At 39.9% G+C, this 13,432-nt stretch overlaps 1 protein-coding gene across 8 annotated transcripts in view; it reads right to left on the bottom strand.

Annotated features, from left to right (window-relative positions):
- LOC126995435 (uncharacterized) overlaps window positions 1–13,432 on the bottom strand; it is a 121,706-nt gene that overhangs the window by 93,891 nt on the left and 14,383 nt on the right. For all 8 annotated transcript variants that reach the window (XM_050854986.1, XM_050854996.1, XM_050855002.1 and 5 more), the window contains 2 exons: window positions 6,211–6,282; window positions 5,636–5,748 (listed from right to left, as the gene is read on the bottom strand). In XM_050854986.1, the coding sequence (XP_050710943.1) occupies window positions 5,636–5,748; window positions 6,211–6,235 (138 nt within the window). In that variant the 5' untranslated portion in view covers window positions 6,236–6,282. The remainder of the gene's footprint in view (window positions 1–5,635; window positions 5,749–6,210; window positions 6,283–13,432) is intronic.

The raw sequence follows: 13,432 nt of genomic DNA, 5'->3' as shown, positions 1-13,432 counted from the left end.
CACCGGGAAGAAGCCTTGGACCGACCATCAGGATCCACCGGGAAGAAGCCTACCGGCAGTGCCGGATTTACCAAGTGCGGGGCCTGTAGCAGATTGATTTGATGTACAGATAATGACCGGGAAGTAATTGAATATTTTATAGATTTGATCTACATTCTACAACAACAAAAACAAAAACAACAAAAGTCTAATGTAATGTTTTATTTGCAAGGAGAAATATAAAATAAAAACTTCAAACAATGACATTCAAAGGTCTTTTCGACGCATTTTGATCTCTGCAAATTTGGCAATTATTTCAGAGGAGTTCAGTGACTTCAGAACGTCATTTTCAACATTCAGAAGAGTTAAATAGTGTAGCCGCTCTTGCCCCATCGTGTTTCGTAGGTAGTTTTTAATCAACTTCATTTTTGAAAATGATCTCTCTCCAGTACAATTAGTTACCATCATACATAGATAAATGCGTAACAAATTGTCAATGTTAGGAAACGTGGTATCAATATTGTTTTCTTTAATCAAAGTGAAATAGTTGAGTTCTGGAGAGGAGCAATCAACACCAATGTGCTTTACAAATTCTGAAAACTGAGGTAGTTCATCTTTCAATCCGTCTTCCAAATCATGGGGATATGCTTCTAAAAGTCTGTCAGCACTTTCTTGGATCTGCGCAGGTGTTAGGTCATGCAGATTTCGCAAAAACTAAACCGTGTGTTCAATTGAGTGTATGCCTTGCGACGTTGCTCCAGCGCAGATAGTAGGCTGTCCATTACTGCAAGAAAACTTCCACCCGGAATCGGTCTTTAGGTGATTGATTATCTATTGCATCTGGAACTGAACGGCCACTGCCTACATCCTCATCGCGCCTTCGATTTCGAGCAATTCTTCTTGTTCTTGTTGGTCGGTAATCCTGCACTTGAGTCAGGTTCTGCGCCTCTGACTCAAACGTATCGAATTGTTCTCTGAAATTCTGTAGAGATCCTGCCAAAGAGGCACACAATGCTGAAGCAATGTTGAGATCTTGCTGCTTTGCTTGAAGAGGCTTGAGTTGCCTGGAAGCGCTCCAGTAAGCTATTCCAAACAACCACTAAGATTCCAGTTTCCAACAACTCCATTTTCTCGAGGAGTCCATTTGCCTGCTGTCGACATTCTGCCTTTTGCTCTTGGTCATTCGCAAGTTTCTCCAGTGCCTCCTTTATAAAAGGAAAACACTCTTTAATAACCTTAATGGCATCAGCTCTTGCGGACCACCGTGTTGCAGAGAGCCTCTTTAGCACTCCACCACCTGCACGCTCCAGAATGGACCACCGGTGTGTTGAAGCAGCAAAGAATACATAGATATTTTCAACAAAGTCAAAGAACTGAACTACTTCTGGACACGCTTGTGCAGCGCATACACCAACTAAATTCAACGAATGAGCATAGCATGGAACATATTCTGCAGCAGCACCAAATTTTTCTTTGACAAGTGCCTGTACTCCATTATATTTCCCGCTCATGTTGGACGCGTTGTCGTAACTCTGTCCACGGCAATCGGCAAGATTGATACCCTTCTCACTGGTGTACTGTACGAGGCTGTCGAAAATCTGCTGAGCAGTATGGCCTTCCATTGGCAGAAATGCCAGAAACCTTTCCACAGGCCCTGTTGGCTTGACATATCTTACTGTGAAACAAAGCTGGTCCGTGTGAGTAATGTCCGGGGTTGAATCTAGTGATATGGAAAAGTATTTAGCTTCTTTCAGTTCACTGACGATTGTATCTTCAGCTGCTTTTCCCAATATCTCGACTACCTCTTCGCAAATGGTCTTTGATAAGTAGGAAGTGTGCCCTTTTCCACGGTTCGCATGCATCTTGATGTGTTGGCACAAGAATGGATCTACAGTTGCAAGAAGCTCCAACAGTCCCAAATAGTTTCCGTTGCTAGGAGACCCTACTGTTTCATCTGTTCCTCTGAAGGCCAACCCTCTTTCACACAAGAACTTTATGACATTTATGATCCTCTCCAGTAGGGAACCCCAGTATTTCTTCTCGTCCTCAAGTTGTTTCGTCAGGGCAGCATCAATTTTTCTCCATCTTTTCGGAGATTGATCAGGTACAGGACCGCAGCTTTGTGCCTCGAACTTAACTCGTGTCTCTCAATGAGCAACTGTGCATTTTCCAGTCATTGAAACCTTCACAAAATACGTGCAATTCAGTGTTTGATGAGGCTTCTAGTTTGCAGATAAAACAGTACAAATTGCCTTTGGTCTCGCTGTAGCATAACCACTCCCTAAGCCGCTTTTCATTTGTGGTTTTATGTACATGAGTAAAATATTGCTTTTACAATATCTATTGCAACCTTCAGCCCCATAGAATCTCTTTGATTTGGTAAAGTCACTGTTCATGTGTTGACATTCTGAGCTGCCTCTTGCTGCCCATTTCCTTTTTGTTCATATGTAAGAATTAAAGGCCACTCCCCCAAATCATTGGATTGAGCTGCCAGATCTGGAATGATAGGTGTTGGTGAGTAGCAAGGCTGTTGAGTTTCTATTGCCTTGGTTGGTTCCTGTTGTTCTTGCTCTGTAGTACTTGAGCTTGAGCAAGGCTGCTGAAGTTCCAGCATAGTATCATCATCATAAGTAGTTGAACCAACAGCAGATGGTGACGTAGTAGAAAAAAACGTTGTGAGTTTAGGCATTTTTTGCAGTAATTTCTGTTGCTCTTCTGATGCCTCTCTTTCTTCTGGCTTTCTCTGCTCCGGAAAGATATTTCCCCATATCTCTGGCTCGTGAAGTCATTGTGAAGTCAGTCCTAAACAGTGCTTAAACAAGCACAAAAAGGGGAGGACACACTGGTCACCCCCACAGAGCTTCACACAGCTCAAAACACCACCAAAAAATAAACAGAGTAGTCCCCAGGGCCTGTCTTGCTCCTTCAAGGAAAACAACGGCGGGACACTCTCTCAACACCCACAGGTCATACCCCCAGGTCCACTCCACCAACACCAAAAAAAAAACACAGGACCATCAGGAGAGAAAATAACAGCAACACACTCCTCCTTCTACTCCTCCCTCGGACTCCAAACACTCCTCACAGACTATGTACACACACAAAAGAAAATAAACACGGGCTTTAACTGGTGTAGGGCAAGACTCAGCCACTACAGGCCCTCTCAAAATAAAAATAAAACACACCAATCTCACTCACACACAGACAGACAGACAGTCAGCACCCTCGCGGTGCCCAAGAACAAAGGGAGGTCAAGCAGCCCCCCTTAAGGCCTCACAAAAAGCCTATACAGTGCAAACAACAAGCACTCAAATAAGGGAGGATCTCTCTATCACTCCCAGTACCCCTAAGGGCAACTGCTGGCGTCAACACGCCCTTAGCAGCTCTCACTCCAAACTATTAACCGCCACCCACGGTTGACTTATACTCCCATCAACACAGGGGAGGAGAGACACCACCATCAACAAGGGCCAAAACTCCCCCAAATACTACTGTGTATGAGGCCTCAGCCAGCTTGTGTCACTGTTTACTGAGGGGGGAAAAGCACACAAAGGCAAGAAAGCCCACAACATTTACGTTAAGATTCCCCACAACAGTAAAGCAGAGAGCACAAGCCATACACGTCTATCTAGAGTGGTGGTAAGCGCGTCTCTGCCTGCCAGGCCTCTGCCTAGCTCGCTGCTCCCTCGCGGGTAGCCACATCGTGACATTACTTCACTTTCCTTCTTGCTCTCTCAATACACTCGCTACTAATTAGGTTCTATCATCACACACAGCCAAACACTTCTACACAACCCTCAACACTCTTACACACTTCAAATCCCCCAACAACACTACACAGCCACTAAACAGTTCACAAATTATCATACGCAGCATCCCACTTACACTCCCTATCCTCCTCCAACGCTGTCGCCTTTACAACTTCGTCATAAGGACTCACCTCACTAGCTACTCAACAAACACACCCTCCTCATCACCCACTCTCTCATCATCAACTACACACAATCCCCACCACTATTCAACTCCCGTAAACAACCTACAATACATACATGAAGGGTGCGAAGGGATGAAGGACCGGGGTCCCTAGTCCCCCTCACGGGCCTCACGACAGCCCGCGACAGCACACACACAAAGAAATATTTTCTTCCACATAACAAGTCCCCAATTGTTACAATTTATTTATTTATTTATTTATTTATTTATTTATTTTTTTTTTTTTTGCTCAACCAAGCGCGGGGCCCTTGTGAAGCGCGGGGCCCGTAGCAGCTGCTACATCTGCTACTATGTTAATCCAGCACTGCCTACCGGCGCAATAGGCCACGAAGTAAAAAAAAAATAAATAAATAAAAAGACCAGACTGCAAATTTATGCAAATCTTCTTGAAGTCTTTGTCTGTCTTCGTCAGTGAAAACCGAATTAACAATCTTTGTGTCGTCTGCAAATTTACTAATGAGATTATTGATTCCAGCGTCCACATCATTGATGTAAATAATGAAGAGCACTGGGCAAAGAACCAAGCCCTGAGGGACGCCACAATAGTGACAGGCGCCCACTCTGAGTAATCACCACTCTTAGCTCTTTGTTGCTCAACCAGTTCGCGATCCATTGGTGTACTTGACCGTCAATACCTAGTTGCTTTAATTTATAAAGTATTTTATGGTGTGGAACTTTATCAAACGCTTTCTGGAAATCAAGATAGATTACGTCCAGTGATTTGGTTACGTCAAAAACTGAGAAGTCGTTATAAAAGGTCAGTAGATATGATAGGCAGGATCTCTTGTTACGGAAGCCATGTTGTGAATCTTTAATTAATGCGTGGCTTTCAAAGTAACTCACAATTTTGTCTAATTATGCTCTCGAGTAGCCTACCTACAACTGAAGTTAGACTAATAGGCCTGTAATTACCAGGTAATTTTTTTTTAACTCCTTTCTTAAAAATCGATGTTACGTTAGCCTTTTTCCAATCCGAAGGGACGATGCCTTGTCGTAAGGACATTTTGAATACGGTCAGCCCTGGATTAACCATTAAGCAAAATAAGCACGTGCTTAAGGCCTCAAGGGAAGCGGGGCCCAACAGTTTTTTTTTCCAGTGACAGATTTACAATGGACCATGGTGCAAATGTTGCAGCGGATCCTAAAGATTTTATTTTACTGTTTAGTATTGTTTCTATTTCGAATTACATATATATGAGGGGGGGGGGGGGGTATACCATTATCGTTCCTCGATCCCTTCTCCATTGTTGTTTACTTGCAACAATAAACTATCAATCAACAGTGCTTATTAGGGCCTCTAAAGGTCTTAATCCGGCACTGAATACGATTGTGAAAGAGGAGAGTATTTCGCTCTTTGTTTCTAAAAGTAGTATAGGATGTAGGTACATTGTCAGGTCCAAGACTTTTATTGTTTTTTTTACAAAGTTAGGCAATCCATGAATGAGATTTACATTAGCACTGTTGTCGTCGTTGGTGTTGGTGGTGAGAGAGAGAGAGAGAGAGAGAGAGAGAGAGAGAGAGAGAGAGAGACTCTAGAGGTGCTACTGTTATAATTTTGTTCATAATAGTTCATTTACATTCCGACACTGGAATAATAAAGCAATATGTCGATATATCTATAAGTCTCGATTTCTACCATAAAACTGACTTTTTGGATTCTTACCTGAAGCTTGGCGGCACCTAGCCCGGTGTTCACAACCTCACTGAGAAACTTTCTGATGTTCCACCAAGGGATTTGATTCGTGTCACTGCTCCCGACAACCAATACTACAACAGCTGAAAAAAACATGGTTTGCACGTATGTAATTCATAATTTTTGAGGATTGCCTCTTAAACTGTGAGCAAACCAAGCGTTAAGTCATCGAACCGGTCTGACCGATATGACTGCATCTCCAGGAAGTGGACTCATTTGTGATAATTTGGGAGCCCTTTTGTTCTTCAAGAGTCTACTTTAAAATAGATGTGTGTGTGTGTGTGTGTGTGTGTGTGTGGAGGGGGGTAATAGTGATGTGCTATGAATGTGATAGGGGGAAGAGGGTGATAGTAATGTGCTATGAATGTGACAGGGGCCCGTGAGTTACATAACATTTTCAGATTTTTTTTTTCTGTTTCTTGATATGCTTAAAGAATGATGAGAGAGAGAGAGAGAGAGAGAGAGAGAGAGAGAGAGAGAGAGAGAGAGAGAGAGAGAGAGAGAGAGACCGGCGGGGTGGGGTGGGGTGGGGGGGGGAGGCTTACCGAAGAAGGTGAGCGGTTTGATCATCACGAATTGTTGAACTTCTGTGCCCACACCACACTGTGATGGTGGTCCTGGGGACAAGAAAAACTTTGTCATACAGTGCTGGAAAATAAACCCAACTACGTAAACTAACTGTTCATAACACACACACACACACACACACACACACACACACACACACACACACACACACACTGATTTTTTAAGGGAGAGTGATCCGGATATTATATGTATAGTTGAAACAAAACTTGTAAAAGAACTGGAACTTGTGCTGGAGAGAAAGAACAAGTACAACATTTGGAAAAAAGATAGGAAAGAAGGAAAGGGAGGATTGATGATAATGGCGAAACAAAACTTGTAAGTGACTGAAGTGAAATTTGGAAATGACAGTGCGGAGGTGATGGCTGTGCAGGTACTGGTAAAAGGAGGAAAGAAGAATAACATAATAACAGCCTATGTCCCCCCTAAAACCAAAAGTTGGAATGAAGTAAGATATAACGCTATGCTGGAAGATACAATACGGGCACTGACAGATGAAATAAAAAAAATAGTAAAAGGTAATATTAACAGGAGACTTCAATTGCAAAGAAGTGAAATGGGAAGATTTTGTAACGGAGGGTGGTGAAAATATTTGGGTAAGTAAACTATTGAAGCTGGTAACAGATAACCTGATGACGCAGTGGGTGCAAGGACAAACAAGGTTGAGAGGGGATGATGAACCATCAAGACTAGACCTAATTTTCACACAAAAAAACGTTGAGTTGGATGAAGGAGTCAGTCATGAGTGCCCCTTAGGAAAGAGCGACCATGAACTATTGGAGATGAAAAAATTGGAAGGATGTGAATATCGAGAAGAAGCTTATAAGGAAAAAAGGAAAAACTACGCTAAGGCAGATTACGTTGGACTCAAGACTTTCTTCGGTGGGGTAGACTGGACTGATATGAAGTGGAGTACTAACATTCAAGAGAAATATGACTTTTTATGAATATTTACAACAGAGGAAAAGAGATATATGTTCCATTCTACACAGTAAAAACTAATGGAGAGAAAACATGGTTTGGATGGAGGTGTGAGACAGCAAGAAGAAATAGAAATAAGGCATGGAGGAATTTAAAGAAAAGACCAAATAGGAACAACAGGGACAAATATAAAAAAGCAAGAAATAAATATGTGAAAATAAGGAGAGAGGAGGAGGTTAAATCTGAAAGAAGAATAGTTGTTAAATGTAAAGAAGATCTAAAAATCTTTTATAAGTTCGTAAACGGGAAGCTAAAAAGAAATGAAGGAGTGAAAAGGCTAAAAGAAAAAACTGTACGTATTCTACGAAAAGGACAAATAAATTGCAGAAATATTAAATAAAAATTTTCATAAAGTGTTTACGAAAGAAACCGACTTCGACTGAGGTCTCGAAAATTGCAATGAAGGGAAACTAAATCATGTAAAGGTTGAGAAAGGAGAACTGATACAGCTGATGAAAACCTTAGATGGAAGGAAAGCTATGGGACCGGATGGAATCTCGGGTCAAGTACTAAAAAAGTGTAGAAATGAATTATTGGAGCCACTTTATGACATAATAACATGCTCTATAAATACAGGAAAAGTGCCCTTAGATTGGAAGAGGGCAAACATTGTATCAATTTATAAAAGGGGAGATAAAATTGAACCACTGAATTATAGACCAGTCTCTTTGACAAGTGTAATGTGCAAGATTTGTGAAAGTATAATAAAAAAAAACAATGGGTCGAACATTTAGAAAAGGAAAACATGATAAATAAGGGACAGTTTGGAATTAGAAAACGGAAATTGTGTGTCACCAACTTACTATGTTTCTACTCAAGAGCAATAGACATGGTGCAAGAGAGAGAAGGTGGGCTGATTGTGTATGTCTCGATTTGAAAAAAGCTTTTGACAAGGTTCCGCACAAAAGGTTAATCTGGAAACTACAGCAATGCCAGTGCGGAGGAATGGGCGGAAAGGTTATCAAGTGGATGAAGGATTACTTAACGGGAAGAGAAATGAGGACGGTGATTAAGGAGGAGAAATCAAATTGGAGTAGAGTAGAGAGTGGAGTTCCTCAAGGCTCAGTTCTGGCACCAATAATGTTAATAATATATATATATATATATATATATATATATATATATATATATATATATATATATATATATATATATATATATATATATATATATATATATATATATATATATATATATATATATATATATATATATATATATATATATATATATATATATATATATATATATATATATATATATATATATATATATATATATATATATATATATATATATATATATATATATATATATATATACATATATATATATATATATATATATATATATATATATATATATATATATATATATATATATAAGATATGCCTAAAGGCATAAAAAGTTATATGAGCCTTTTTGCAGATGATGCAAAATTAATAAGAAAAGTGAGGACGGAGGAAGACTGTGAAGAGCTGCAAAAAGACCTGGATAGTGTATAGATGGAGCCAGTTATGGGAGATGGAATTTAATGCAAACAAATGCCATGTTATGGAAATGGGGAAAAAGTAAAAAAGACCAAGGAAAACTTAAAGGTGGTACATGAAGAAAAAGATTTGGGAGTAACGATGCAAGACACACTATCCCCAGAAAAGCACATAAACAAGCTGTTTGGAGAAACCTTCAGGATGATGCAAAATATAAGGGTATCATTCCATTTTACGAACAAAGAAATGATGAAGAAAATGATAACAACATTGATAAGGCCAAAACTTGAATATGCTGCAGTTGTGTGGACGCTTCACAAAAAGAAGGATATAAAAAAACTGGAAAGGATATAGAGAATTGCAACTACGTATAAAATGGTCCCAGAACTCTCGAATATGACGTATGAAGACAGATTGAAGGAGATGGAATTGATGACACTGGAACAAAGAAGGGAGAGATCTGATCACGCTGTATAAGTTGGTAAATAAGTTTGGTGAGGTGGATAGAGATAGTCTCTTCTTAACTGCGAGAATGCAAGGGCTGAGAGGACATAGAAAGAAACTCTATAAAAGAACTTGTTTGACTGACTTGAAAAAGTAGTTTTCTACATAGAAGTGTTAACACATGAAACAGCTTGCAGGAAGAGGTGGTGGAGGCGAACAGTTTCCAACAAATGAAGGAAAGGCTGGATGAATGTAACATGGAGACGGAACTATTAGAGCTTAGCTCGGGCCCGGTAGCTATGTCAGGACCCATAAGACCATAACAGCACAGTTAATTAATAGTGACCCCAATCAGAGGCAAATATCGGAGGAAGATATGGAGACAAGAATTGTAAATATGATAGGAGAGGGAAGGAAAGTAATTAGTCAGATATACAAAGTCGTAAACATCTGATAAGCACTAACACTACTAAGAGAGGTTACGGAAAATACCCAGACCCACATACAGAAAACCGATACCCAGTAGGCGTGGTCAGAAAGTGTGGATAACCATTCAAAAGACTTTGAACATGTGACGTCAAGCGAATAACTGAACAGATAAGTCACTGTGGGAGTGTCTTAAGAGTGAATCACGAATAGCAGAAGTAGACAATACAACATAATGAGCGAGCCAATGGTTGTTGACAGGAAGTATTGGCTACTGGTTATGTAGAAAATTAAGGCGTGTCAAAAATGTAGTTCCGCCTCAAGCAAAGAAAAAATGTGACCTAGAAATCAATAGTAAGACCAGACCGAGCTTGGTTCTCGCCTCAAGCAGACCTGCTACTCACTCAGCTGAGAATGACTGTTGTGATCTTAATTTTGAGTAGAAATTCGAAAATCTATGGGAAAACGACTGTTTTGTCCTGGAGATTATAATGTGAGGAGATGTGAAGTAGGATTGTGAGTGGGACAGGATTGTGATTATTTTATTGCGATGTAAAGCAAAGGTAGAAACCACTGGGTGTGGTATAATTTGGTGCTTCCATGAATTGTAGTAGATTATACTACAGGAATGAGTTATTAGGATTTGTGAGGGGAGTACTTAATTATTGTCATGTAAGCAGAGAGAAACAAACCACTGCTTGTGGGATGACGAGTGTTATTATTATTGGCAACAACTGAGCACATATTGTAGTATTATGTTTAAGACATGTCGTTTGTCATATGTTGTATCCATTGCTGAATATGCCAGTGTTATGATCGTCTGAGCATAGAATATTGCGTAAGGCAATTACTTTAATTTAATTTTAAATAAATGTATATTTTCTTTTCCCTTGTTTATCCCCGAACACCAGTCTCCAATAACAACTTAAGCCGGATCACACTACCAGGGATACGAGACGGTGAGATCATTTATGGAGTAATTAATGAGTGATAAAAGAGTTGTTTTAATACAAGTTGAGCTAACAGCTGGCTTGCAGCCCCTAAATTCTGTGGTCGAGCCGGATCAGCCCTTTCAACCCGTAATCCATTGGTGGATTGTCTTCGCCATTGTCATGATTGGTGCTTGGTGGCAAATGAAAGCTCTTTTAATACAGCTCAATAAGCAGAATAGAAAAATTGGAAAACATTAAATAAATAAAAAAGTTATAAGCAAAAATCTAGGATGTGTCCAAATCGCGGCAAAAGGGCCCCAAAACAGGCTATTTTGTGACGGCTCGACGACGAAATTAGAATCGAGATATCGGAAAATCCTTAGAGTTGGTCAAACTCAATTGCCAAGAGGGGATACATGCCAAATTACAGCTTTCTAGCAGCAATAGCAAGACCACACTAGACAAAAACAACAAAATGCCTGGAGTTCGTCAAAATCTCTCTCGACAGGGTTTACGTTTCGAGCTCTAGCGACGAGACTACTGGGAGTAGGGAAAAGTTATGCACCATTTTGGAAAGCACATTGACAGGGCTAAATCATTTATTAAATAAGTTTTTTTAAATCTTAAAAAATGAGTGGGTTTCAAGGTTGGGAACTCAAAAATACTTTTTTTTCGAGTTGTTTTTTGCGGATTTATTCGATTTTCGACCCTTTTGAGTCAGTTTTCGAGCCCAGTCGTTAATTATTAAATATACCCCTTGCATTTTGCCGTCGATTGATACCAATAACTTTTCTATAGCCCCCAAAATAAGGAAGTTATGGCGATTTGGACCAAGGCGGTTGATTTTTTTTAAAATTCGCGGCTTAATGACAAGGGCGCCCCAAAATCAAAAGAGAAAGACGTCCTTTACTTGAGATGTCTCTGATAATAATAATAATAATAATAATAATAATAATAATAATAATAATAATGATAATAATAATAATAATAATAATAATAATAATAATAATAATAATAATAATAATAATAATAATAATTATTATTATTATTATTATTATTATTATAATAATGATGATAATAATAATACTATTATTATACTACTACTACTATACTATACTATATTACTATACTATACTATACTATACTACTCTCTCTCTCTCTCTCTCTCTCTCTCTCTCTCTCTCTCTCTCTCTCTCTCTCTCTCTCTCTCTCTCTCTCTCTCTCTCTCTCTCCGCATTAGTAAATTTGCAGACGACACAAAGATTGGTAACTCGGTTCTCACTGACGAAGACAGGCAAAGCCTCCAAGAGGATTTGCACAAAATTTCAGCTTGGTCGGATAGATGGGAGATGCCCTTTAACGTAGACAAGTGCCAGGTCCTTCAAGTTGGAACGAGGAATAAGAAGTTCGATTACGAAATGCGCGGCGTTAAACTCAAAAGCGTTCAATGCGTCAAAGACTTGGAGGTCAAAATCGCGTCAAACCACAAATTCTCACAGCAATGCATCGATGCAGCAAATAAAGCGAACAGAATGTTGGGCTTCATTAAAAGAAACTTTTTATTTAAGAATAAAGATGTAATACTCCCGCTCTACAACAGTTTAGTCAGACCCCACTTGGAATATGCGGTACAGTTTTGGTCTCCCCACCATGCTAAGGATATTGCTAAATTAGAAGGTGTTCAGCGTCGGGCAACGAAAATTATCCCTTTCTTGCGCAACAAATCCTACGAAGAAAGGCTTTCTACCCTTAACATGTTCTCTCTTGAGAAACGTCGCCTCCGAGGAAAACTGATCGAATGTTTTAAAATACTTAATGGTTTCACGAATGTAGACAGATCAACATTGTTTATGATCGATGACACTTTGCGCACGAGGAACAATGGCGTAAAACTTAGATGTAGACAAGTAAATTCAGACTGCACCAAATTTTTCTTCACCAACGTTGTAGTGCGAGAATGGAATAAGCTCCCACCATCAGTGGTCCAGTGTAACACGACTGACTCCTTCAAAAATAAGCTCGACCGTCACTTCCTTCAACTTAATATCAACTAGAGTAGAAATGCAACGTTTTGGAGTCTTCTGATTAATGTAAAATCACTTAGGTTTAAGGACAGACCACCAAGTCTGGACCATGGGGTCTGTGTGGTCTGATTTTCTATGTAAATCTCTCTCTCTCTCTCTCTCTCTCTCTCTCTCTCTCTCTCTCTCTCTCTCTCTCTCTCTCTCTCTCTCTCTCTCTCTCTCTCTCTCTCTCTCTCTCAAAGGAGGAGAAAGCAGTGGGTGACACACACACACACACACACGCACAGATCGAGCTTGGTGTTCTCGATCCATATGCACACGAAAAATGCACAGCGAAAGAGTACTTTGGAGTGGTACAGGGAAAAGGAAGCCCCGTAGTGTGTCAGCTGGTATGATGGAAACCTGGGTGGTGATCTTCTCTTCCAAGCTCGAGCGCAGTGTATGAATGTGAATGCAAGAAATTACAGGTGGTCTGAGTCCCGCAGAAAAGTGCGTCAGATGTGTGACAGGGGTGTGGATAAAACTGTCGCGCATGTGATATTGGTGTGTGGGAGGTACCGGAGAGAAATGACAGAGATGATGTGGGTGGCACTGAGTGAGATGGGCTGGAATGTGAATGGGAGGATTGCAAGAACGGAGAGGGAATGGATGCTGCTGCTGCTGCTGCTGTTGGGACTGAGTGCTGAAGCAAATGAGAGAATTATAGAAGCCATGAAGAGTTTTCTGGAAAAGTTGTGGTGTGTAAGAAATAGGGAATAGGATAATTTGTTAATGGATACTGCTTGTTTTGCTTCTTATTTTTACAGATTATGCCGATATCTCCAACGGGTCACCTGTACAGCAGGTACCGCTCATTTTCAAAACTCAAATTATGGTTTTATTATT

The sequence above is a fragment of the Eriocheir sinensis genome, chromosome 1 (genome assembly GCF_024679095.1).
Source record: "Eriocheir sinensis breed Jianghai 21 chromosome 1, ASM2467909v1, whole genome shotgun sequence".
NCBI lineage: Eukaryota > Metazoa > Arthropoda > Malacostraca > Decapoda > Varunidae > Eriocheir > Eriocheir sinensis.
This window is presented reverse-complemented; position numbering and strand designations above follow the sequence as displayed.